The 27,079-nt window shown below is 38.6% G+C and overlaps 3 protein-coding genes across 5 annotated transcripts; 1 reads left to right on the plus strand and 2 right to left on the minus strand.

Moving 5' to 3' along the window:
* Nucleotides 1-13,056, minus strand: parp14rs1 (poly(ADP-ribose) polymerase family member 14-related sequence 1). 2 transcript variants are annotated; one of them, XM_086265733.1, is made up of 17 exons: nt 12,645-13,056; nt 12,440-12,540; nt 11,803-11,833; nt 9,956-10,207; nt 9,332-9,556; nt 7,006-9,239; nt 6,535-6,765; nt 6,198-6,419; nt 5,959-6,031; nt 5,484-5,633; nt 5,198-5,260; nt 4,834-5,010; nt 4,183-4,401; nt 3,466-4,080; nt 3,157-3,290; nt 2,865-3,039; nt 1-1,106 (listed from the first exon to the last, which is right to left on the minus strand). In XM_086265733.1, the coding sequence occupies exons 1-17, from the start codon at nt 12,820-12,822 to the stop codon at nt 823-825; spliced, it is 5,364 nt and encodes a 1,787-aa protein (XP_086121859.1). In that variant the 5' UTR covers nt 12,823-13,056; the 3' UTR covers nt 1-822. The 2 variants fall into 2 exon arrangements, with proteins under 2 accessions (XP_086121859.1, XP_086121858.1); XM_086265732.1 differs by having other exon boundaries at nt 9,956-10,210; nt 12,645-13,055.
* On the plus strand, nt 12,947-18,247 carry parp9 (poly(ADP-ribose) polymerase family member 9). The gene is made up of 8 exons (XM_086265734.1): nt 12,947-13,084; nt 14,346-15,260; nt 15,480-15,695; nt 15,838-16,053; nt 16,248-16,341; nt 16,504-16,988; nt 17,126-17,282; nt 17,372-18,247. The coding sequence occupies exons 2-8, from the start codon at nt 14,361-14,363 to the stop codon at nt 17,665-17,667; spliced, it is 2,364 nt and encodes a 787-aa protein (XP_086121860.1). The 5' UTR covers nt 12,947-13,084; nt 14,346-14,360; the 3' UTR covers nt 17,668-18,247.
* On the minus strand, nt 17,919-26,476 carry LOC147312036 (fas apoptotic inhibitory molecule 1-like). 2 transcript variants are annotated; one of them, XM_086265736.1, is made up of 5 exons: nt 26,354-26,476; nt 23,534-23,664; nt 23,165-23,393; nt 21,429-21,478; nt 17,919-20,939 (listed from the first exon to the last, which is right to left on the minus strand). In XM_086265736.1, exons 2-5 carry the CDS (start codon nt 23,645-23,647, stop codon nt 20,790-20,792), a joined length of 543 nt encoding a protein of 180 aa, XP_086121862.1. In that variant the 5' UTR covers nt 23,648-23,664; nt 26,354-26,476; the 3' UTR covers nt 17,919-20,789. The 2 variants fall into 2 exon arrangements, with proteins under 2 accessions (XP_086121862.1, XP_086121861.1); XM_086265735.1 differs by having other exon boundaries at nt 23,534-23,667.
* Nucleotides 26,477-27,079: the final 603 nt, after the last annotated feature.

Consider the following 27,079-nt stretch of genomic DNA (forward strand, 5'->3'; position numbering starts at 1 on the left):
TATCCGCAAACAGACCTTTATTCTGGTAAAAAAAAAAACAAAAAAACAAAAAAACAGAAAATGCCACTGATATGATGAATTTCAAACAATTCTAAAAGTTGTATAAAAACAAAACAAATCAAAATTTGCATTCACCACACTTCTGTTTTATTGATTGACAAGATAAAATGCTAAAAGGAATTGGATTTTTTCAAAAACTTCTAGTTTTCCCACAATCCATGCTTGAATAAATCTTAGAATGTGTAACGAGTGCATCTGTGATTGGTTTGATTGTATAATATTTGTTTGGTTTGATTGGTTTTCTCTTGCAACATGAATGTAGTTGAAAGGCATTTGCTCAAAGAAAATAACTAAAACACTGAATAGAAGTTTGAACAAAAGAAAAAAGTAAATTCAATGAATCACAGCGTTACTGTGGTGTAGGGGTTTGAGTTTCCCAGTGCTCCCAGGAGCTGTGCTGTCAGGACTCTTGCTTTGCCGTATGGTAGGCCTATCAAAGGCTAATTGATCATGGGTGGGTATTTTAATAGACACCATGTGTACAAATAATCCCTGAACCAAAATTCAGGCTAAAGACTGCTGTGAAGGCTGATTCCTCCAGTTTGTTCTACGTGTGAGTCTTTATTGTGTCAGTGCCAATCTGTTTGCTTAATATAATAATGTCATGCACATCTTTCTGACTTTGGGCACAGAAGCCAAGGGAGAAAAGGGGTGTTTCAGGAAGAGGGTGAACTGAGGGGCTGCAATAAGCCCACTATAGAAGGATTATAAGCACAATAGGTAATATCAAGTTATGATTTATGATCTTCCTCGTTGGCTGCATTAGTTAAATGTAATCAAATACTCAGGATAAGCCTGAGTGTCATGGAAGACAACAAACATGGTGGGATTGGGGTTTTTGTCCACAACACTGTCGTACAGGTCAGTGGAGACGGTGCCTTTCGCTGGTGGTACAATCATGCCTTGTTGTCCAAGAGTGAAGTCACCAGTCAGAACTCGGCAGACGTACATAAACTTCTCCCCATTTGGACTTGGCTTGGAGTAGGTGTCATGAGCAGAGTAGCTAGCATTGACAGCAAAATACGTGCCCTTGCCGTAGCATGTAGCTGAAAGTGGAAGAGCAGCAGAAAGTCAATGAAAAAGTTCTGTGACATATTTTCTTTTATTATTATTGGTCATAGAACAAATATCCTGCATTTGTCTATGTTGACTTAATTGTTCTGTATGGTTATGACTAGGGGTGAGTTTTGCTTATTGATCTATCGATTAAAATCTATTCTAGCTTGGATGGTGAATCGATTCATTAAAATCCTTAATCGATTTTTATATATAAATTTATTCTGCACAAAGACGTAAACACAAAGCGTGGACATCTCAGTGAGATGTCGCCTTTCTCACCCGACGGCACGGACACGGTCGGGGCGGAAAGCTGACAGCTCACTGGTTCTGATGTTTCGGTGCGTCCTTTTTGCGCTGGATTCTGAAGCTGCAGGTTTTATCTCTCTCCAAACAATATTGACTGAACCAGCAGCAAAAGAAGATCCAAACTACGCTTCACATTTCGCTTCACATGAATATTGTCATGAATTCCCTCTGACTTTTGCTGTTTTGCTTCCAGCACGCTAAAATCATACTTCATGCACAGCGCGTTCTCTCTCTAAGTGTATGTCAAGAACAGTTTCCCATCTAAAACTCTGTTTTCTACATTATTCGCTTGCTTATTACGCACAAGTCTGCCGTTGTTTACAGCGCTGTTGGGCGCTGGTGGTTTTTTTTCCCTTTTACTTACTTCCGAAAATAAAGCCTCATTTCTGCTGTTCAATACTGAACAAATTTAAACTTTTTAAAATTATGCAAAATTGCAAAATGCTTAGCTGTGTCTCTGTAACTTTGCTTCACTTCAGCAGCATCACGTAATGTTCATACGTTCATTAATGGTTTTCTTTTGTTTTTGATCTACTGCAGAATATTTTTAAAGTCATCTGCTATAAAATCCCAGGCCAGGAAAATTGCCTTCATGTTTTTCTTTGTTTTATCCTCAGTTACTTTGACACAAAGGCCTCTGCTGTGATGCTCACACCTTTGATAAAGTCACACAAGTTTCAGCTTTCTTTTTATAGATATAAAAATATGGATATGTACTGATACGTGATCACAATTATAATATTTCTGACTGTCTGAGGCAAAATTTCCCAGATTCAAATGTAATCGAATCGAATCGTGGATCGAATCGATTCAGGACCTTGTGAATTGGAATCTAATCTATTCTAGAAATCAGTGACGATACCCAGCCCTAGTTATGACAACACAGCAGAAGGTTAACAGTACATTGCTTTCTATATGTGAACTAAAGCTGACTTTGAAGGTGTGTTGTAGCCTGCAGCTCTTAAAAATATAATAACAAATAAGCATGTAAAACTATATTTAATTTAAACTAATAATGTTTTCAGTTAGCATTAACATTGTTTTGATTTTCTTCTTTCTTTCTTTAATTTTCCAACCTTCTGGGACCTCTTCCCATATGGAAAAGATATATATAAATCTTATAAAGTTTTTATCTGTCTTGTATGAAACTTGTATGAAAGGCGTACAAGAGTGAAAACACATATAAGATCCCTTGAAAAATTATATAATGAAACTTGTATGTTTTGTATACTTACTAAAAAAATATATGAAAGTAATGAGAAAGTGGCCACTTTCATGAGTAAATCATATATGTTTTTACTATTTCTTTTCCATATGGGTTGGCTTGCTTCTATGTCCCTAATTAAAATATATCTTTAGGAGCAGCATCCCCATTTCCCACCATGTCTCTATTATCAGCTCTCTGACAAAAGCAAAAAAAATGGCCACGAACGCCTCACCATTCAATCCTGCGTAGCTCCTGTTGAAACCGCGATCATTAATAATTGGCACAGTGGCTTTGGAGGTGCCATGGAAAAGACGTTTCTCATTGTTCTGGTGACCATTTCTCACTTCCATGTCACGCTTCTTAACCTGTAGACTGTTCCACAATCCAGGGTTTTGGATCCTCTCGATCTGAAAAAAAGTATTAATTAGTAATAGTAATAGTAATTTTGAATTTATGTTCCGAATATAAAGCACAGAAAATGTATTTGCCTAAAATGTTTTTAAAAAATATTAATTTCATGTTACCTTGATGATGGTTTTGTTGCACGAGGTCTTGAACAGGTTCTGAATTTCATCATACTCCTGTGTCCCAGCTTGTAATGGGAAAGCCTGACTGGTGACGTTAGGTTGCATGAGATCCCAGTGCTCAGGAAGATCATCTAGTCACAAAATAAACAAATTCAGTTTTTTAGCTCTTGAGCAGAGGCTTTCAGTAGTGAAAGCACTGAAATATCTACTAGTAAGAAAAATCATGCTAAATTTCAAATACTAACAGATTTCTGATCTCTTATTACTACTTTGACAGGGTTGAATCTCTTTCTATCATTAAAATACCTTTTCGCTTGTCAATTCTCTTTATCTCCAGGATATTTCCCTGGCTGTCAGTGGCAGGTCCTTTTGGCATGGTGACAGTGTAATCTTGACCCTTGACTGTAACGTTTACAGTTTGTAAATTTTGTTGCAGTGCTTCCTCGAGGTAGAAGTTGGTCATTTCATCAAAACTCTGAAACTGGAACCCAGACTGCTGATACTGCCAGTCTGCCGCAGCGCTGGCCAGCTCCACTTTCCTGTTTAGTTCCTCCTCGTCTCTCACCCTGCTCATCATTTTATAGATTTCAGTGTTAGCTTTGAGCACATCCCTGCTGAGTCCTTCAATAGTGATTGTGGCTTTGGGCTTATTGCTCACAGTCCTTATGCTGATGTCCATGGTCTTCTGCATGTCAACAATTTTCTGTCGATCTGCATCAGAGAAACTATGGATGGCATTGTCTCCAATTTCCATGCTGTGATATTCTTGGGATATCTTGTCATTTATCCATTTCTTAGCCCAGTCAACGTTGGCTTGTGTGTCACCACAAATGTGGAAGCAAGTAGCCTCCACTTTCAGACTGTCAATGACAAAATCTTTTTCTGTCCTTTGTTTTTCAGGACTTCCACCAATAAAGAATGCTGAAAGAACAAATTTCAAAAACAACATGAGAACTTAACATTTGAAACTGATTAAAGATATAGGAATGTGAAACCAAAAATTACTTTGCTCTGTGTATTTACATTTGACTTTATTGAGCCAGCTCCACCCTGCTTTATCCTTAGAATCGGGATCAGCAGCTTCCCTCTGTTGCATACTGCTGTGGAAGTCTTTAAGCATAGGTTTCTGGAAAATAACTATGCGAACTGTAGTCAGGGGGCTGGAGGTGTTTTGGCTCAACACATCAGTCACTGCATCCAACATGGCATCAGCCACCAGTCTTGCTTTTACATTGCCTTGACCTAAAAACAAAACAAAAAATAAACAAACAAAAAAAGTAATCATACATTAAAGACTGCTGGGATGAACAACATAGACAGTAAAATAATAAATTATTGTAAAAACAAAAATATCAGTGTGACCATGAATCTAAATTGTCAGGGGTCACACAAAATTTTCTCCATAGACTTTCTCGATGTTAACTTTTTTCTAAACACAGGTTGCCTGCAAATTAAGACAAGAAATGCAATGAAAGGTATACTATATTGAGGTATACAATACCCTCTCGTGAGCAAGTCAATATAGTAAGTGGGCAACATGTCATGCATTTAGGAAAACTGCTTAACCCGATGACATTAGAGGATTATTCAGCACCCTATGTGCTAAGAAGGCCTTTATAAATGTAGCATTTGGATATGTGACCTGTCAGTGACAAAACGCTTTCTAAATCTCACCTGTCCCAATGGCAGGAAACGATACAGAGGCAAAAGAGCTTTTCACACATATCTGGAGTGCATCTTTCACAGTCTTGTTGATTTTTACTGGGTCTGTCTGTCCAATCAAGTGGAGGATCTTTTTACACTTCAGGTTACCAGGGCTTGTCAATATCATGCCCTGGTTGGGCTCAGCACCTAAAAGCAAAGTTGGGAGATGTTAAAGAACCTTAATAATTATGTAAGTATGTACAAGGGCATACTTCTTTCTTGACAGTCTTGTGCTAATACTTAGCTTCCAAGTTATTATTGGGAAAACAAGACTGTTATATTGTAGCCAATGTTTCTGAGTTATAGCATCATAAAATTATAAGTGATTTCTTACCAAGGTTGCGGCATTCCACTTCAACAGCCGGACCAGCTGCTTCTAGAATAGCTTTAGACACTCCTGGAGGAGGCAAATGTTACATCACTACTGAATACATACATATAATCTAAAGGATCATTATTACTGTGGGTGGACTGTTCTTTATACAAAGACTTTTGATGTAATATTATTCTCTATACAGCACCTAAATATTTACATTTAGTTTAAAAGCAGAAAAAAACAATGAGAAACCACCATTAATGTTTTGCACAGCTCAAATACTGTCATTCATGCTATGACTAACCTGTCTTAAGAGTAAAGTTTTCATTGGAGGAGTTGACAACGACATCAGCGGTCTCCTTGGTTATGTCTCCTGTTACTACCTGTATAGTCACATTGCCCATTTTAGTCTCGTGCATGTCTGAGGTTGAGATGATTTTAGAGAAGGGGCCTCCTGGAAATTGATAAAAAGAACTAATTAACAGCAAAAAAGAACTACAATAGTACACTTTCTAAATTTTGAATACTGATATAATTGTCAGTTAGCATATGGAAAAAATATAGTATATTTCAACAGTTACTACAAATGTACAAAATGTTTTTAACAGCGTTATGTTATAGTTCTTAGAAAATATATAGTTTTTAGCAGAGGTGGGAAGTAGTAAAGTACAAATACATGGTTACTATACATATGTTGAATCTTCAGGTATCTGTACTTTACTTGAGTATTTACTTTTCTGACAACTTTTTTTTTACTCTCTACAAACAGTGTTGCCTGCCTTCACTTTGTGTAGAAATTGTTGAACCACTTGAAGCACTGGGAAACTTCTTCTGAAATTCATCACTGAAAGCCTGCAGACAGAAAAGAAGAGAGATTTTATTGACTGAAACATTCAATTATTACACCAAAACTGAAGTTCAATAACAGCTTTGCAGCTTTCACTGGTGGAAAATGCTCAAAAACTTTTCTGCTTAGCACTGAATTGTTGTTGCTTCAAAGCTTGTGATTTTTTCTTACCTGGATAGTTTGTGTATCACTGGGGTAAAGTACGATCACAACCTTCTTCAGATGCTTGGGGTGTTTCTTTTTGCAAAACTCTAAAATATTGTCCAACATCAAAGAGGCTACAAGATCTTTAGGAAAACCCATTTTTCCAGTGCCAATGGCTGATAAGGATATGGAGGTTAGATTATTACTTTCTGCCTTGTCCAAGCAGTCCTTAAAGATTCCCCTCAAAGTCTGAAAGACAAAGAATAAATACTATCTGTTTAAAGACATTTAATTAAAAATATGACATTGACCATCAAAGTTAGATCAAACAGGTTCTTTAACCTTATACTGTGAGGTTCATCACCTTTTCAGATGTGCCTTGTCCATTATCCCAGTGAGGTGCAATTGTATGAAAAACTTTTTTGCTTTTTAGTTGGCAGCCCTCAGTAACAATGATCTCACCAACATTTCCAGTAGCACCCTGTGCATTTATTAACTGCTGAAGTTTGGGTCCAGCTGCACGCAAGATGGCTTTGGAAACTGCAAATCTGTCCAGATTAAGGTCCGAAGATACAGTGTTCACAATCACTTCCGTCTAAAAAAAACCCAAAGTTTTATAAATATGAGTACATATTTATCATGTCTAACAATATAAAAACACCTCAAAACATAAAAAGAACAAAAGAAGCTCAAACCCAAAGATTAAATAAACATCAAGAGACTTTATAGCTGTGTTAATAGTTAATGCTAAATAGTCTTGCACATCGTGTTCCTGTCTGAAACAGACAAAGTAACTATTTGCTTAATTGGGTATAACAGTACAAATCTGAATTACCGTGGCAAACTCTATTTTTCCCTTTTTAAGAACGATGTCCACGCCTTCTTTGGTCTGGACATGATTTAAGTACAGGTCAGATCCAGCAGGCTGTGATACTGGTTGTGTGGGAGCAGTGAGATGAGGAGTTTGTTGAGAATGAGAGTCACTGAGGTTTCCAAACTCCTGCCTGACAGCAGCCACCATATCCTGAACAGCAATGTCATCATTGTTCACAAAATGGATCTTCTGCAAGATGATGTCATCATAGTTCTCATCACAATACTCCTTCACTGCTTTAACAATGGTGAGTTCACACTGCTTGAGGGGAAAGCAGCGCATTCCTCTGCCAATAGATGGAAGAGCTACTGAGACGCATCCGTGGGCCTCAGCAAGTTCTAAACTTCCTTTAACAGCTTTTTTCAACTGAGCCAAAGCTTTTTCATGTTTATCTTTTTCAAACTTGGGTCCCACAACATGGATGACTTTTTTGCAACAAAGATTTCCTCTTGCATTTGTTATGACACAGTCTCCTGGCTTGAGCTGACCCTTGTTTTTAAATGCTTTGTCACATTCATCTTGTAACTGAGGGCCGGCAGCCTTCAAAAGTGCTGCTGCAAGACCAGTTCTGTGTTTCAAGTCTTGATTAGATGGATTGACAACTGCCTGCACTGGGTAACTGCACATATCTGCCTTGGAAACAGCGATTTCTACTCCTTCAGGTGTCATAAGTTGGTATAAAGGTGTTGGTACTTGTTTAAGGTTGTCTTGTCCACCACCTGGCTTATCAACTAGTTGAACCAGGCAACCAGTTTTATTTTTGATTGTGGAAAAATAAGCTTCATTCTCCTGGAAGAGCTTCTTCACTCCAGGTTTGAAGACATTCAGACTGTCAAAGACTACAGCAGAGACGGCACCTTCAACCACAGTCTTGCAATGTGTCACATTCACTCTGGATCCACTCAGACAGATGGCCTCATTTCTGTAGGACACTCTCACCTTGTCTTTCACTTTCTCCATCCAAGATGTGTTGAAATGTTTCAAGTATTCAACGACAGCATTAGCTTTGACCACAACAGTTTCTTCTATGTGAGCGTTCTGTGTTAAGAAGTCACCAAGCTGATGCTGAACCTTTATGGCACTATCCTTGTAGCCTGACACCACGACTTGTTGAGCAGTTGTGTTGATTCGAGTTCTGCATGGCTTACTGTTAGCCTGCTCTAAGTGACTGACCAGCTGCTGCCACTCTGGCTTCTTCAGGACATTACTGTCTTCAACATTAATGTACTGAGTTGTTAACAGCTGTCCTAGATGGTCCTGAGCATGAGACAGATCTGTGTCAGACACAGCAAGGAGCTGCACCCTGTTTCCACTGATTTCAAACGCTGCGTTTATTTGATGAGATGTGAGGAGAGCATCTGTAAGCTCCTCTTGTTGCTCATCCTTCAACAGTTCAAGCACATCTTTATCTACTTCCAGATTCTGTCGTTTTAATGCAAGTACTGCATCAAATATAGCTTTGCTTGCTGCATTAATCTCTTCCCCTAAACCAGTTATTTTCAGATTAGGACTCTCTGGTGCCAATTTGAGTTCTGGATACACAAGTAGAAGTTTGTCCATGAGGCCATCCTGACACAGGAGATGAAAAACTGATGGTGACACTTTGATCTCTTCGGTTTTACTTGATTTGTCCCTGTGGATCGTTTTTGCAATCTTGTTAATAATTTCAGAAAGAGATTTCTCCAGTCTGTTGACATCACTAACAGGACCAGCCACTGATAAAGCACCACTGTCTTTATCAGGTACTACAATCACATTTTCATTCAGTAACATCTCTCTGATCTTTTTCTCAGACTCTTTCAATGCATCTGAATCTGGACAGAACTTCACAGATTTGAACTTTGACACAGATTGTGCAAACGCTGACTTCACAGTATCAGTCCATACTTTGAGGATGGCTTTGGCATCCTTTTGCTTTAGTAAAGAAGATACAGGACTCAAGGTCACAGTGGTTTGGCCGAGGTTTACGATGCAGAAGTGTTTGTCCATTTCACTGCAAATGGTCTCTGCTGCTGATTTATTTTGAGCTAGGTATCTGAGGACAGCACTGTCAATGGGCTCTGAGATGGCAGCGGGAAGTTTTAGTGCAGGTTTGTCTTTGCCGTAGAGGGCCACTCCCAGACTTTTATAAAAAGGATAAACTCTGATTTCTTCCTTTTTTATGGAATGCTTCTTCTTGAAGATTTTTTGAACAGCTGGAAAAAAGAATGTAACATACTGTATATTATTATTCACACGTTATTACTGTAGGTTTGCAGGAACATACAGTGTAGTGTAAATAAATTACCTCGATGATCTTTAAATGTGATGACAGCAGACTGTTCCGCTTCATTAAGGAAGACCTCTTCCACATCCCCACCTTCATTTTCAAAATAAAGCTGAAGAACTTCTTCACTGAAGTGTAGAATGTCGTCAACTAGAACTTGCTTTGTGACTTCGAGAGGTTGAACAGAAAATCCCTTCTTGGTGAACATTTTGTTTTGGGGGCATTTTGCCACAAAATTAGCATTTTCTGTGAAATAGAGATTAAAAAACGGTTTAAGGCATTTTTAATAAAACAATTCTGCAGGATAAATCTTCTTTGTTGATTTAATAATGAGTACACCCATTTTTCAGAATGAAGTATCAGCACATTTATAATTAGCAAGGTACATTACACTACCAGTAGTCTGTGTTGCTTTGCTATCCTGTGCATTAGTGCGCTAGAAAACTTTGTCATTCTAACTCAGGAAAATAAAATGGCCACATTGTCCTGGAAAATTCCTTTATTACATTTGTGGCATATTTTTATGTTGTTTTATGTTAATGAGTGTTGGACCTGGTTATGCAATACAGATTTCAGCATCAAACGGCCGGTTAAACTTTATATTATCATATCATAAATAAGAACTTTTCATTCTGAAATGGGTACCTTCTCCACTCTGGAAAGTCACCACAGCAGAGGAGATGTCAGGAAAGAATTCCAAAGTGAAGTCATGAGACTTAGTGATGTTTTCCACCAGCATCTCCAAGAACTCCTGGTTGGTATTATCAAGAATATTCCCTAAAACGGCCGAGGTGGAACATGGCTCTTCATCTGCTGTATCATCGTCTCCGCCTTCTGTTTTTGTTTGAACTGTCGGGTTGCTTTTATCAGCACTCGCCTGTTTGTCTGCAGCAACATCTGCTGTTAAAGACAAATGTGGCCAAGTGTAACAAACATATACTTTTTAGATAGTGCAAGACTTAAAACACTTATATTTTAATTACTTATTTTGGTGTTTCACTCACAGCTATTGCTTCACACTAATCAATAAATTAATTAAAATAAGAATAATCATTAATATCGACTTAAAAAAATAATCAGACTTTGTATGGTCTTATTGACGTAATGTCTAGGAGACATCTAGTGTATCCTACCAGTCTTGAAGTGTAAAGCACACTATGTTAAAACAGCATGAAGCTTTGGATATTTTATTGAGAAAGAGGCAGTTTTATCACATAAAGCTTGTCAGCTTGTCTAATTTTTGATTCACAGATTCATTTTTTCTTTGTTTTGTTTTCTTCTTACTAATGCTAGCTAGACAGACAAATCACAAGCTATCTAGCAAATACAGTTCAGAAAGGGTCACAGAACCTGAGGTACTTTCCATGGTCTCACACGTATTGAATTCATCAGTTAAATACAAATATTTAACTTCAAATAATAACTCAACTAAAACAGTATAAATGAAAGGCAAGCCAAATAGGAAATGCTGGACGTGTAATACAGTACAAACACTGATTAGTTCCAAATTGTGTTTGGTGGTGGGGAGTTGCTACTCATCTGAAAAAAAAGTGAATGTCTGAGAAAACTACCTGAGACAACCTGCATCGAATGGATGAGATCACTTGATTAATCAGACGCCCAGGGCTGTTGTGTTAACTCAGCTTTTCCAGTGTCACAAAGTAGCACTGCTAGATTTGTGAAGTGTTAAGTTAACAACTAGCTGGAAAACAGAATGTTGTTTGTGAAAGTCATCAGTAGTAAAATTATAGCCAAGTAGAAATGCTAGCTTGTGAAATTACTTTACCTACGATACTAAATGATTTCAAATGGCGTTAACTTTAGCCATCAGTAAAGCATGTAATGGCTCAAAGCAAAGATGTACAAAGTATTGCAGTAATAGCTAACATTGGCACAGTTAGCCTGCTGAGTGTAATCTAGAGATTTTCTAGTATATATTGTGGTTGTTGGTGTTTAGGTGGGCGGATCAGAATATTTCAGAAGCTCTGGGGCTTTCCCACACAGCCACCTCTAGGGTTTATAGAGAATGGTCAAAAAAGAGAAAATATGCAGTGAGCAGCAGTTCTGTGGGGCAGCAATGGCTCGGTGATCTCAGCCATCAGAGGATAATGGTCAGACGACTTGTTACAACTGAGGGATGCTGAAAAACACAACATGTCACAGACTGAAGCAGCTGGGCTGCAACAGCAGAAGACCAACACTGTTCTCCATTCCTGTCAGCTAAGAACAGAAAACTGAGGCCACAGTTCATACAGACTCACCAAAGCTGGACAATATTTTTTTTTTGAAAGTGTAGCAATGTCTGATTAATCTGATGATATTTGTATGTTAGGGTCAGAATTTGGGTCCAATAGGATACTAACAAGGTGTACCTAATAAAGTGGACAGTGGTGTATACTAAAAGTAGATAAACTATAGGGGTGGACAAGTGAAAGGACTTCCTGATCTTACACTAGTGGTTATAAACACAGTTCTGCTCACTCAGTACTTACATTTCTTCTTATCTTCATCAGACAGAGTTTCCTGTATAAAGAAAATACAAAAAATACACGTTAGTCACATTTGTTTAGAATTATAGCGAGCGAGTGTGTGTGTGTGTGTGTGTGTGTGTGTGTGTGTGTGTGTGTGTGTGTGTGTGTGTGTGTGTGTGTGTGTGTGTAAGCGCCATAAATATTTGCTGGTCCAAAAAGTAATTCATGCAAACAAATTCATTGTCAGCTTTGTCAGGAAAACCGCACCCAGTAATGCTTTCCGAGCAGTGAGTTTGACTTTTACAATATCCGCACGGCAGGAAGAGAAGCAGTGTGCAGCACAGCTTTGGCTTTATAAAGTCACATGACTTCCAGTAAAAGATCAACATGGTCAGATTTCAATGGAACTGAATGATAATTTGGAGTCTGTAGAGGGGCTCAAGGGTCCCACAAAGCTGAGGAATAATTGAATATTCTCGCATTTCATTTCCTTTTGAGAACAGGAGGGTCCGACAGAAATTATAGGTGCGCAGGTTTCACGGCGCACTATCAACAGTGAAACCTTATCTCATAAATAGCATCGTCAATATAAGAACAGATTTGAGGTACACAGAAGAGAACAGTTGTTGATAAATGATTCATGACAAACTTTTCGCACCCGTGATGATTTCTCTTCCGTGGGTAAGCGGACCGTCAGCTTCAAAACGCCTTTTTCCAAACTGATCTGATGCGACTCTTTGGCCAGAACGTTTCTCTGATCTGTGACACAGCACAAACACATGTCACCACATAACTCCGTTGATAATAAGTAATATTGTAGCTGCTTAAATAAAGCAAACATGACTTTATTGTGACAAACTTACCCTCCTCTCTCCGGAAGCGCACCATCGCCGTCCTGCTGCCATTTTCATACTCCACCTCACACTCGCCACCACCGTTAGATTTCTTACTTTGAAAGTATTTCACTAACTTGATTTTTAATCTGGGTATTTTGGTTTCTTCGAACTCAACGAGCAGAGGATAGGAGTGTACGCCGGCCATCTTCACAGGCCGGCTGCTGTCTGCTCTGAACTAGTTTCACTTTTGTTTCCTGTGAAACGAAACGCAGTTTTTATTGGCGTGTTGTGGCGTTTGGCCTTGAAGGGTTGGCTCAGACCGGGGTGCAGCTACAGAGAAAGGCCTGAAAAACACCTTTTTACACTTGGCTGCAGTCCACGGAGGCAGTTTGGAGACGTCCGCGCCCTCTTTTCATTCTTTCGCTTTCTCCTTCAACTCGGTACTTTCCAGCTGAAAGTGTGCGACGGTGAGTATCTGGCTTCTGCGCAATAAACGTTCTTTATTTGTTTAAACTAAAATTATGATTTATTTCAATTAATGGTTTTTCTGTGTATCATTAATCGATTAGGGTTTGCTAGTCATTTGCATCCAGCAACTTGTTTTGTTGACTCGTGAACGTTTTCGGGGTTTGTGTGAAACGTCACACAAACGCGAAACAATAAAATATTTATTTTTCTTCTTTTCATGTAAGGGTGCCATTTTAAGAAACTAATCAAAATACTTTTTATTTAAAAAAAAGCTTCAAGCGCTATTTAAGCACAATAAACTGTTTATATTGACGCATGCAGGTGTGCAACCTTTTGTTTCTGGTAAAAAAAAATTCCTAAGTCAGAGTGTCATTTGTTCGTCTTTGTCTCCCTCTACTGTAGTGAAGGTATAAAAGCAATTTATGGAAACCTACGCCCCTTCATTTCAAGTTATTGCTCGTCGCAAAGGAGAATATGTTTGATTTGATGACACTGTAGAAAGTATTAAATAAATATGGGTATTATCCTTACTACTAACCCCAAAGTGTGCAGCCTAGAGTGAATGGGTTTTTGGTGGTTGTGTTTCCAGTGAAAATAAAAGTTGCACACAGGCTCCACACATACTGTACAGAGAAATTGTATGTACTTTTGTAATATAGTAAAAGTTTTGTAATAAAATTACAATAGTATGCTGAATAATGTGTTTTTATTTAAACAGTAATCAATTTCTTGCCTACTTTCCTATACTTTAATTTATTAATAAAATTTATGGTGTTCTGGTTTGATTAATAACTCCTCTGCAATTACTATTTGATTTGAAGACATTCTCAATAACATCCCTTTTGACTCAACATGAGCCTAACTGATCAGTCAAATTAATGGCCAACTAATGACTCTGTTGACCATTAAGTAATTAGTTATAATCCTTCTTGTATTAGATTAAAAATAACTGTGTTTTTCCTTCAAAAACAAGGACATTTCTAAATTACCCTGACCTGAGTGGTAATATATGTAATATATATGTGCATACACTAAAAATATAGTCTAAACCTTTGATAGACCAATATTGTGAAATAATACTAATGCACTAACTAAATTCACAACAGTACAAACTTCTTAGATAGATTTTAGCTTCAATTATTTGTGTGCTAAAGGTGTGTCATTTATGTTCACTCCGTGCATATGGTCCTGATTCATTCTAAAACCCTGAGGTGTGATTCTTGTCATTCTGTGATTCACCTACACAATCTTTTTCTGTAGATCTCTTCAGGAACCATGGCCCATAAATCAGATATTGCTCTTCATGAATTTTCACTCAACATTGTAAAACAAACTGGACGTGCTCTGAGTCATATCCTTGATAGCAAATTTGGATGTGTGGCCACCTTTGAAGGTGTGGATTTTGAGAGTGATGCGAGCTTTGGACAGCAGAAGAGGCAGACTGTTACACCAGAGAAGAGGTTTTCTGTCAAGCTGCGTGCAGGTGTTGAGGTGTCCGTGTGGAAGGCTGATCTCACCAATTTCCCAGTAGAGGCTGTTGTCAATGCTGCCAACTGCAGTCTTCATCATGGTGGTGGCCTTGCATATGCTCTGTGTGAAGCTGGTGGTCCTCAAATCCAAATGGAGAGTGACGATTACACACACAAACATGGTCCCATACCAACAGGAGAAGCAATTGTCACTAATGCTGGGTTGCTGCCTTGCAAGAAGATAATTCATGCTGTGGGTCCATGTCTGCCAATTAAGCCCACTTATTCTGAATTTTCACAAGCCAAACGACAGTTGGAGCAGGCTATCAGGAGCATTCTTGACAGAGTTGACAAAGATCAACTGGACACTGTTGCCATTCCAGCTATAAGCTCTGGGTTGTTCAACTACCCCCTGTCAGATTGTGCTGAAACTATAGTATCAACTGTGAGAGACTACTATGGATTCTCCTCTTCCCGCTGGAATCTTCCTCGAGAGATATTCTTTGTGAACCACGATGAGCCAACGGTCACAGAAATGATGAACGCCTGCCATAAGATTCTAGCCCCTCACCAGCACTACCAGTTAGTACCGCAAGGGCAGGCACCAGGAACCCACACCAGTGGTGCTACCAAAACATCTAACATTTCCATCCAGATTAGGAATGTCCTTTTGGCACTGAAGAGTGATAACATTGAAGAACAGAAGGTAAAAATCTGTATTGTTTCTTCAAAATAATCATTATTATTGATTGCTATTTACTTTTTAGTTGAATGACAAGTTTACATTACCTTCATGCCAATCATTTCTTGTATATTGAGCTTGAGTTAGCTATTTTTAGGATTTATGAAGATATAAAGTACCTAAAATCCACAGTTTTGTTCTAGCATAATTTTTTATTTCTAAGCATCTTTTGTATCCTTTCAGACCGATGTCATTGTAAACACAACATCACTGGAACGAGACCTGAAAGTCGGTCAGGTCTCTAAAGCTTTGTTGAAGAAAGCTGGTCAGAAAATGCAAAATGAAATAGAAAATGCTCCTCGGACTAAACATATCATCGTCACAAAAGCCTACAACTTGGGGTGTAGAGAGGTGTATCATACATTTTGCATTAATAATGGAAAAGAAGCAGCACATAAGGTACATTATAAGTTGATACGTTATGGATCATTTTGATGGAAATAGAAAGTCTGGTGTAGTAATCATGATGCACTCCAAAGTGTTGAGGAGTCTCATTGGACTCACAAATCTAATTGCATCTTTCTCTCCATTTATTTTACAGTTTCTTTTCAATTCAGTATTGGAATGCTTACAGACAGCAGCTGCAAGACAACACAAGTCTGTCGCCTTTCCTGCTATTGGCACAGGAAACCTTGGGTTCACTAAAAAAGAAGCTGCATGCATTATGTCCGAGGCAGTGGTTGAGTTTGCCAAAACATTTGGGGGGAAGATGGACATTTATTTTGTTATATTTCCTTCAGACTATGGAACATTTCAGGTTGTATTTCAAAAATGTTTTCAAGAATTTAGATTCAAATTACCATGTCAGTTACCATATCTGATTTGTAATATTTTAAACAACGATTATTTTTAGGCATAAGTTGCAAAAAAAAAAGCAAAGAGAAATGTTATTAATGTTTTGCAAATTATCGCATGCTAAGAAATATGTTGTTAATGCCCTTTTCTTTCCAGGCCTTCAAGGAAAAAATTAAATCTCTCCAGCATAACACACCCCATACCAGCATTACACAAGATGAAGTGAAACACTTCAACTCCCATAGGCAAGGTCAGAAATGCTATGTATCAGCAAGGCTAATGAATGTGTCCTAAATGAATAGCTTTCTTAGTCAAGATACAAGTATTAAAAAAAGTAGGATATAACAAAGCTTGAGTTTCTATAGAGTCCAGTGGTATGAGTAAGGATGTTTCTTTTTGCCTTTTCCGCCAGCATATGATAACAAAGAAGCCTTCAGATTCAACAAAGCTCCAATTCCGCAGATCAGTTTGAGAAGCTGTTCTAAAGAATCACTATGTGAGGCTGAAAAATGGCTCACTCACTTTCTCGTCAGGCCCCCTCGCCCCATGGTTATCTACAACAACTTCATCCAGCACCTCGGTGAAAGAGAATACCTGCAGCTCTCTCATTTAACCAGAAAGGGTGTTAAGTTTGAGGAGTTTTTGTCCAAGGGTCACGCCTGCCTAACAGTAGATGGGGATTCGGCTGAGGATGTTGTGGGTGCTGCGTTGCAGGCGGAGGCCATGCTCTGCACTGTCCAGGAGGAGTTTGTCAGAGAGGAAGAGGATGAAATGTGCAAGTTGTTAGCTGAAATGCCTTGTGAAAGAGAAAGAAAGACAAAAACAGTGGACAACTCACACTGGGAGTTCAAAGAAAGAATACCTGCTTTTAGAAATCTTGATCTGTGGATATTAAAGGTAAATTATGTTTCATAAAATGTTCCTCAACTTTTCGTGGGTTACTATTAAGCTTAGGGATTTGGTTGTTTATTACTTTCTTACTCTATATAAATAAGCCTTGTGCCTTATTTCAGAATGAAATGTTCTATTTTTAGGTGGATAAAGTGGAGAACTCAAAATTGAAGAAGCTGTTTGACCTCAAGAAAAACCAGCTGGGGTGCTCCTCTGAGAAAATGTTTCAGCGCATACCTGCACAGTTCTGTGAGATGGTTAGCCAGATTGGTTTCCATGCAGAGTGTGCACCACCTGAAGGTATGCTAACATTATATATATCAAAGCTACAGATAATATCATAAAAACACACCTAGTAACAAAACATATTTATTCCTGTCTGGATCTAGACCCAAAATATGGAGAAGGCATCTACTTTGCTGGGACAGTGAAGGAGGCCATGGATGTTTGGAAGGAGGAAAAGGATAAGTATTTGTACTTTGTGGAGGCTGACGTGCTGAGAGGGGACTCCACAGAGGGTCAGCAAGGTCTCATTCTGCCACCTGCTAAAGGGACAGAGTCACAAGTTAGGTATGACAGTGTGAGTGGAGGGTCTGACATCTCTGTCATATTTAGCAGTTATCAAGCCCTGCCCAGGTACATCATCACCTGTGAGAAAAAACAAGCTCAAGGAGATCCAAAATGAGCATATTTACTGTTAGAAAAAAAGAAAGGTTTGTATCAGTTATAGACTCGATATAATGGATATTAGTAGCAAAACATGAAGGAATGACTGGGCTTATTTTTCTCATAATGTATTGCTGAATAATGGCAGCAGCAAGTTATCAAAATCTATTTTATCATAGCACTGCTGCAAGGAGTAGAACCAATCATATGTTTAGAGATCAAGATTAAGCTTAATGTGCGTTTTATATCAACAACACTGTAGTTTTTAGATTGAAAGGGTTCATTTGTTTAGTGGCATCTCATGACTCCATAAATTTAGACATGATTATAACAGCAAATACCACAATAAATATGAAAAGACTTTAATCTAGCTTTGCTTGTCCATAAAATAATGGTGGTGGTGAACTCCATGATGAATGGGAGAATGAGTCATAATGGACATGAGTAGTTACAGTTTTCCTGTGTTGATGTCAGAATAAAATTAAAATTTATTGTTTGTTTGAGGAATCTGGACTTGTTTTATGTTTTATTTTTATATTTTTGTTGTAACAACATTTACTGAAATATGGAAAAACAACTATTAAACACAGCAAAGCTTCAAGTGTGTCCAGATTTTTTTTTTAACTTAAAGCTCAACAACAAAACCTGATCAACTACACAAATTTTATGAAATAAAATACAATTTAAACAACTTACAAAATGAAATACATGTATAAACATTATTCCTGTATACACGACACATGAAAAACAGAGTGAGAAGGTAATCATAACTATACAATGTCACAGTCTACTGAGCATGAAACATTTTCACCTTTGACCCTTGAAACAGTTTGACAGGAAAAACAAATAGTGTGTCCGTTTCACGAAGCGTTCAGCTGCATTTCAGTTCAGTTTCACAGACATCCGCAGATGAAGTTTGCTAAATTGGCCAGATTTACTACATGGGGCAAAACGGCATGTGAGCTCAAAGGTGTGGTTAGCTTTACCAATGATTTACAAAACGTATTATGTTTCCAACACACACACACAGTCAGCTCATTTTAATATCAAGCACAAAAATAACAATTGGAAACATTTTCATGTTTTATTCTGGATTAAATATTATCAGGATTAGCAATAAATTGTGTTGCAAACATTAGTAAATCAATTTGTGAGCTTTAAGAATTCTCTGTATATTTTGCACCTAGAAAAAGGAACTCATAGAAATATATGCAGCAGGGTCAAAAATCTCAGTTCAAAATCTCCTACATGCCATCTTGTCACTGCGCTCTCTTTCTAGATACCAACAGTACTTTCTTTAATGCCTAAACCCAGTTTGGATTGGCTCAGTGTTTGAGTAAATCTGGGTTCCAATTTCAGTGAGGATGTACTCACACACATCATGGCTGTCACCACTCCACTGATCGCCTGCACTCACCCTTAACAGTCTGGGCTCAGAGTGTGCATCAGTGTGTGTCTACAGTGACGTTCATGATGTTATGCATCCAGTTTCATTTTAAAGTGCTGACACTTCATCCTCTCATATGCCTTATAGATTTGTGAAGTGCTGAACACAGTGATTTTCACACAGGCAGCTGTCATTGAACAACTGCTGGAGTTACATGTAAGTACTTGTGCACGATTAGTGGTCACATAACATGCACATGTTGAGTCCAACTGAACCTGGACTGGAGCAGTTCATGTAACCCTGCCGGGGTGGAGCATGCAGCAGTCTGGTCAAACAAACTGGAAAATGGGAAACAAACATACTCGGGCATGGCACAGCTTTCTTAGTGTGAGTACAGCCTTAGTGAACGTCTCTTACCAAACATTTGTTTCACATACACTGGAGAAATCCTTAATATTTAATAACCATGATTTTATTAAAATATTTTTAGCTCAAATTCTGTATTATCCATAGACTGCATGTATAAGATGGACATAGCTTCCATACTGGTAAAATGAAGCAAATGCCTTAACCTGCATCCTTTCTAATAGCCAGCAGGGGGCGACTTCTGTACTTGTAGTTAGCAGGAAAAAAAACTCAACAGATTTCAGTGGAAAAGGAGCCGTCTGTCATTTGAGCTGTGACCTCGGTAAACACTTCATTAATTAATCAGTGGTATCAATCACTACATTTACATCATATCTAATACATGATGTTCAGAAAGACGATAATGGGGGCAATGACCGATCTACCCCGCTTCTGTGACACCTGGTTTAAAAAACCTAAGAGGGTCACAGTGGACAGCTGAAGGGTCCAAAAATGTGGCTTTGACAAATGTGGGTGACATCACAGTGGCTTTGTCCATCATACACTCTATGATACTACCTCATGAATTGACAGCACAACACAGTCACAGATCTTTCTAAAGAGAACAGAACGTCTTTAAAGTATGTTTGGACATCAGTGAGTGATTGCAGCTGTGTAAATGATTTATGCCTAAGTGAAAACTGAGAACAACGCACCCTGTAAATATTCTGACACATCAACAGCAGGCCGTTGGAAGCTAATCACTTCATATCAACAGAATTAACCAATGGAAACACAAAGCATGTAACAGGCCAACACCAGAACAGGAACCAGTCCACTGCTACATTCAAGGAATAAAGTTACCCCGTTGTTGAACCTCCCACTCCACAACATTTGAAAATACAAGAAAGCTAGCACAAAGGTAAGAGAGAATGAGGTGAGGGTTTACTGGGACAGCTCACTGGTAACATTTGGCTGTGTGATACAGTACTTCTTCAAAAGCAGCTGCTCGTGTTAAAACCCTGGCTGAGAGAGAATAATGTGGCACATCTGGACTCCCGTGTTGATGATATTACTGAGATTAATAGTGTTAATATGATTATAAAGACCAGTGCACACATCAAATATCCAGTGTGAACATTTGGAGACAGTAAATGCTTGTTTCTGGCATTAGTAGCTGCCCTCGGTCTTCTAAAACTGCTCAAACTTAGCTTTTGTCTTCAGCTATGCTATTTACAGGACAGCTTTCACCAGTATATATATGGCTAATATACTCCGCACACTACAGCAGCAATGCATTGTTTCTCTCAGTTGGTCCCTGACTTTATCAGCTTTAAATCACCTGGCGCCCTCACTCGGCGTCACAGATACAAAACCAGATCTCTGCTGTCATCCAGGCGCAGTCACGCTCACTCTGTGCATTCAGCGATCTCCGTGCCGTCCACGAGCAGCGTGTGAATGATCCCGTCTCGTCTCTTCCCGCTGCTCACAGCTTTCACGCAGCAGTTGTGGTCTCCGAGTGTGAAGTGCGTCTCTGTGCCGTCGTCCACAAACTCACCCTGCAGGCGCAAATCGCAAAAGCGTGAACTAAGAAAGGAAGCGTCCTGTTCCAAACGAAAATAATGATCCAATATGATATCCCAAAAGAAAACAATGCACCGCACCACACAAGCAACCAATCAATTTATATTCAAAGGCAATGAGCAGATAAAACAACAACCAGGAATACACAAACAATCATCAGTAAACAACTTATGGTTTTACAACTGTTGTTAACTATTCAATATAATAAGACCAACACCCCAGATAAAATGACATATCCGAACACAAAGACAATATCCAAACCAAATTTTAATACACAAAACAAGTACACACAGCCTAATCCTTAATGTGAATGCCTCCCATCAACATAAGCACTCTTTAATGAATCTATGATTTATACCATCTCTCTTGCAGGGTCCCCCGGGTCACAGACCCCTAGTGGTCTGTTACTAAGGGAACTGCTGCTCTAATAACAACCTGTATTATGTCACTCGTGTTTTACTTACTGCAGTCTCAATATTTTGTCCGTTACACCAAACATCCATGGTGTCTTTCTCTGAAAGTAAAAAGACAGATTTTTTTAAATTAATATTTACCAGATAAGCATTTAAAAAAATGTAAGTAAACTGGCCCAGACACAGCTGCTGAGCCAGTGAGAGCAGGTTAGTGACTAGCTTTAACTTTAGGTGTAATGTTGCTGGGTGCTGGAATGAGAAAGTTTATCTGACTGTCTTGTGGTTTCCAGTCCTAGTCTGACTCATATCTATTCTGCGTATTTAATCACTTGTAGGTGGTTTCTGCAAACTAAGAGCCAGATTTATGGTCTGCACCAGCACAGGATTCTCCGCTTGACATTATAAAACCACAGCTGACATTTGTTAAAGAGCCACAGCATTAACTTTGTGACTGAAAGGCGATGCAACGTCTGATCTGAGCAACGCCCTTGTTTGCCTTAATCTTTATCTGCATTCATCTGCTCTCTGCAGTGAAACACTAAACAGAACTAATAAAGTTACTTTCACTGAAGGCAGGGAAGAGAAAAGACTTCAGACCTGCAGGACCACATGAGTCTATGCACAGACTGAGTTATAAAGACAAGAAAAATGGAAAATGCCTCCAATGGCAGAACACTGGCTGCTGCATACTGAGTAAATGAGTAATTACACACAATTACAGCCTATTAGAGTTCATTTCACAGAGATATTATCTTTGTGCTAATCTAATATACTGTTCATGCTGTATATTATTCCAAAGAGTTGCTGAGCTCTGTTTGACTACTATAAATCAAGTCTTTGTTTGTTTCTGTTTCTCAACAAGAACCAAATTCAGGCTGCTCAGTTACAGCAAAAATCACAACCACAGTTATCTTGATCAACATCAGGGTAATGAATATTTAACATGATAACCTGACTTTTAATAAAAGTTGTATTTACTGTGTCTTGCCAGAATCCTTTGAACAAAGTGTTTCTGGATTAATTTACATTTTCCTGTCTGTCTCAGTCTACATGCCAAAGCATTCTTAGGCATGATACTTAACCCCAAGTTGTTTTTCAATGTGCTCATCAGAGTGTGACTGTTAGATGGAAAGCGCTTAGGTGTAGAAGTGCTTGTATGAATGTGTGTGAATAGTTGAACAAGACATGCTGGATAAAGCATAGTACAAAATGTACTACATACAGTGAAAGACAAACCACAGAGATTGTATTTAATATAAAGTTTAGTTTAATATTTCCATTCTTTCCCAGCTGGGATATCTCTGTTACAAATGCAGACAATGCACAGTGGTTATTTGCGGCATGTGCTTTCAAGGCAGTTTGCCACTTGATCCACTGTAAGCAGTACAATTATATGAAGGATTAACTCGCCCAGATCACAGACACGGCTGTATATGGTCCAAGCTTAGAGTAGTTAAGGAGCTTAGGCTCAGCTACTGCATAAATCACACTGTGCTAAATATCAGGTCTATATCTATCCTGACTGACTATGTAGATGAATTAAAGCTTTATGTATCTTAGATATACATTTGTATTTTATAACCTATTAAAGCTATAAAATAAGTTGCATCTTTTCTCCTATGAGATCATGTTTTGGGTTGTTGGGAGGGGTTTTTTTTGCATAATTTTTGCAGAATCTTGAATATAGAGCTTTTCTGTATGAATAAAAAAATCATAATTATAAGCTGTCACAGTAACAGAAGTAAAAGGACAAGAGCTGAATGATACAAACACTGAGAGGAGCTCACCCAGGACCACTCTGCAGTCAATGCCGTCTAAGTTGAGCAACCAGGTGCTGGTGACCTTTGACCTGTTCTCCATGTACTTCTTCAGGCTCTTCCCGTTGATCTCCAGGGTGTACTCATAGGCAAAGCCACTGACTGCATCTATATTGATAGTGGCTTTGGTGTCTGAACTGCCCACGCTGAAAGTTTCCTTCCCCACCAGTTTGAACATCCAGTCCCGCCTCAGGACCTCCTGGAGCATAAATCAGAAAATCACAGGAGCTGATGAGGCTGACCTCAGAAACACTCAAATAAAATCAAATAAATTAATAAATAAGATTAGTCCAGCAAAACACGTCCAGTGTTTCCCCGGCTAACAGTATGACTGCACACCTTTCCATCCACGTAGATGACCCTCTTTCCGGTGGTGGTCCCGTGTTCAAACTCGATTCTGTGAACTCCATCACTCAGCGCCACCTCCCACACTCCAGCGAGATCATTAGACATCGTGAGTCCTTCAGAACCTGCTGGAGAACCAAACTACAGCGTGAATCGAAACCAAGGGCAGCTAATACCCTGTGCTAACCTCAGCTGCTATTAAAGAAATGAAAGCTAACAATGCTCGTATCTCTGCGGCTCTTAGCCCGCCGGCACGAATCCCCCCCGGCTACTTCATTACAGCAACTACAGCTACGGCGTTAGAGTATTAATAGCGAGTTATAACTGTGACAGAAACACGGCTAAAGAGCGCAGCTACAATGTTACTCTTTGTGGCATCTAAACTTCCGGTTTCGGGTGTGTTCTTTCAAAGTAAAAGTGGAAAAACGGGTGTCAAACCTCAAAGAGAATCAGAATCAGAATACTTTATTAAACCTTGAGGAAATTGTGTGGTTATAGTTGCTCGAAGAAGGAAGAACAGTAACTGTCTAAACTAAATTAAATAATTGAATATATTATAAAGTTATAAAATAGAATAACTCCCAGTATATAACACAAATTAAATATATATGCTTGAAATTGTACTGTAAACTGTGTTGTTCACACTGCACAGGTTGTGCAGATATTAAGGATGTGCAGCTACTGCAGTGTGTACTGAGGATTAGATCGAAGAGCCAACTTCTAGGCCTTTTCAGAGTGTGATTACAGCTGTGAATTACAGATAAGCTATTAATAAGTCATTAATTACTTTCTTCTTATAATAATTATTATTGTGACTAGTATTATAAAATAAAAAAATGAAATTCCTGGAAAATAACACTATAACTCTATCTAGACACATTATATAACTTATTACATTAAGGTTATTTCTCGTAAGAGACTTTTTCTACCTCAGGCTCGTCATCAACTGTTCTCTAAAAGGAGTGCTTATTAAATAAGAAACACAATTCAACAAATAATGTACACTTTTGTTCTGTCTGGACAGCTATTTAAAGGGGAGTGATATAAGAGATATCACTGAGATGTTTTTCACACCTGAAGCTCTGGTCGCGTCTACCGTGTTCAGTGTGTACGCACCGTTACAGTTTCAGCTTTTTTAAAAAAATTTCTTTTAATGGTGGTTTTGGTTAATGTTTAACACAGTGAAAAATCTTTCCTTGAAATGTTTCTTTAATATAAGTTATTATGCTATGATGTTAACAGTGTTGGGGAGTAACGGAATACATGTACCACCGTTACGTATTTAAAATACAAAATATGAGTAACTGTATTTACAGTTACCGTTTAAAATGGTGGTATTTAGAATACAGTTACTTTGTTGAAATAAATGGATTACACAGCGGTATTTTCCTGTTTCATATTGTGGCGGGTCAGGACTGTTTGGGTTTTGTTTGACAGCTACGCGCGCTCTCTGCGACTGTGTGTTTCCTGGGTGAGAGAGCTCTTTTTGTTGTTGTTGTTGTTGTTGTGCTAAGCTATGCCGAGCAGTTTGGTTTCTGTTGGAAAATAAACGGCTGTGATTTAATATGAATGCAATAGGCAGAGTGTTACAGGCATAGCGCTAAAGAATGTAGCCTCATGAGCAGTGTAGTCCGCGCTGCAGGGAGAATGAACTACCATACCCGTTATGTGTCTGTGAGCGATGGAGGGAGAAAAAGGAGAAAAGTACGAGTTGTCATCGAGCAGAAACGGGAGCTGGAAGCATGTAAATATAATAATAACCACTGCAGCCAAATGCCCAGTTGTAAGCACGCTATTAAGACTCGACTGTACACTGTGTTTGTGTTTTCCCCCGAAACAATAAGTTCGTTGGAGCAGTCTTTCAACGCCTCTCTCTGTCTCTCGTCTCTCTCGCAATCAAAGTTGACCCAGACAACAAAGAAAAGCTATTTTTCTGCTACGAGCCCAACACGAACCCGAAGTATTAGCCAGAGGTCCTTTACTACGGTTCGGAGCCGCGGACCTTCAGTAATAGTAATAAATCACACAACAATAGTACATTCATGTAGTTGTAAAAAGCACGATAATATGTTAAGTAATCTAAAGTATTCAGAATACGTTACTGTCATTGAGTAACGTAACGGAATACGTTACAGAATACATTTTGGGGCATGTATTCTGTAATCTGTAGTGGAATACATTTTAAAAGTAACCTTCCCAACACTGGATGTTAATAGCCTCGCCCATCTGATGTCACATGCACAAGGAGCAGAAAATATTATAATGAATATTTAAACTATTAAACTGGTTGCTAAGAGAAAAAATTAAAAATAAAATTGGGGAAAACTGTGTTAAACTGCCTTCACATTGAAACACTTACTAACGCTGTTGTTTTTAAGTATTTAAAGACCCTTAACTGCGATTGTTAACCACTTTAACCAGCACACATAAAAAAAATCAGCATTCACGCACTTATATTTTTTAATTTACAGCTTGACACAATTTCTGATTTCACAGTAATATGAGAAAATTTTATCATATGGGTCATATGATTGTTGGATTTTTCTCTGTATCTATTATTATAGGATATACTGTACAATATAAAGCGCCTTGGGGCGACTGTTGTTGTGATTTGGCGCTATATAAATAAAATTGAATTGAACGTAGTTTTATTTTGAAAATAAAGCGGAAGTCTTACTCCAATAGTAACGCACTCTGCTGCAGGCTTGATCACAATTTGTGGGTCTGACCGCTAACGTTATCTTCTGCGCTGTGAAAGCATGACCTCAAAGGCTATCTGGTGGAATACGATCCACCATTACAGCTCCATGTTACCTGCCCGGTCCTGAGATGCTCCCTGCAGCTCCGCGGCGCGTAAAAATGGCCCAGCAACCACTTTAACGCAGTTTTTCCACAGCTCCTGCGGACAACCAACAGATGAGCTGCGGCTATGCTGTTACTATGGTAACATGGAATCGGCCTACGCGCAGGCTTCTTCCCGCCCACTCCGGAAATAGCAGTGCAGGTACCAGATGTGTTTAGATTGTAGGATTGTAGGAGCAAAAGTTAACGACATATTATATATCGTTCAAGACTTTATTTCCACGTAAACAGACCTGGAAATAAAGTCTGTCATGCAAAAATAGAGTTTGTACAATTATAGCAAACATAAAATTCAAGAGTCCGAACTTTTGTAATTTCTTTAAGTATCTTCAGCAGTAGTTCTCCAGGGTTCTTCTGAAGGACATTCAGAGCTCTTTCTTTGTCTCTGCCTTTGGTTCTGTTCTCTGTAATGATGATCTTTTCTGCTTCAATAACGTAGAGGCCCAGGCTCTGGTTAAGCCCATCCATGAAAACACTACTGAATTGGCAGTGTGTTTTCTTTATTTCTTAAGATCATCGGCTTCACTTACTGCACCTAACTGAGACACACTGCACACCATGCTGAGGTATGCCAAAGATTCAGCTAATAGCTCTTTAGGACTTTATTGGTGCAAAAATGCTATTTTATGTCTGTTGAACTGTGATATCTTTGGCATTTTTTTATAGATTCAGATAAAG

The sequence above is a fragment of the Aulonocara sp. 'chitande type north' Nkhata Bay genome, linkage group LG16 (genome assembly GCF_057382095.1).
Source record: "Aulonocara sp. 'chitande type north' Nkhata Bay isolate Kocher_YH1m ecotype deep benthic linkage group LG16, A_spYH_male_GT1.1, whole genome shotgun sequence".
Lineage (NCBI taxonomy): Eukaryota > Metazoa > Chordata > Actinopteri > Cichliformes > Cichlidae > Aulonocara > Aulonocara sp. 'chitande type north' Nkhata Bay.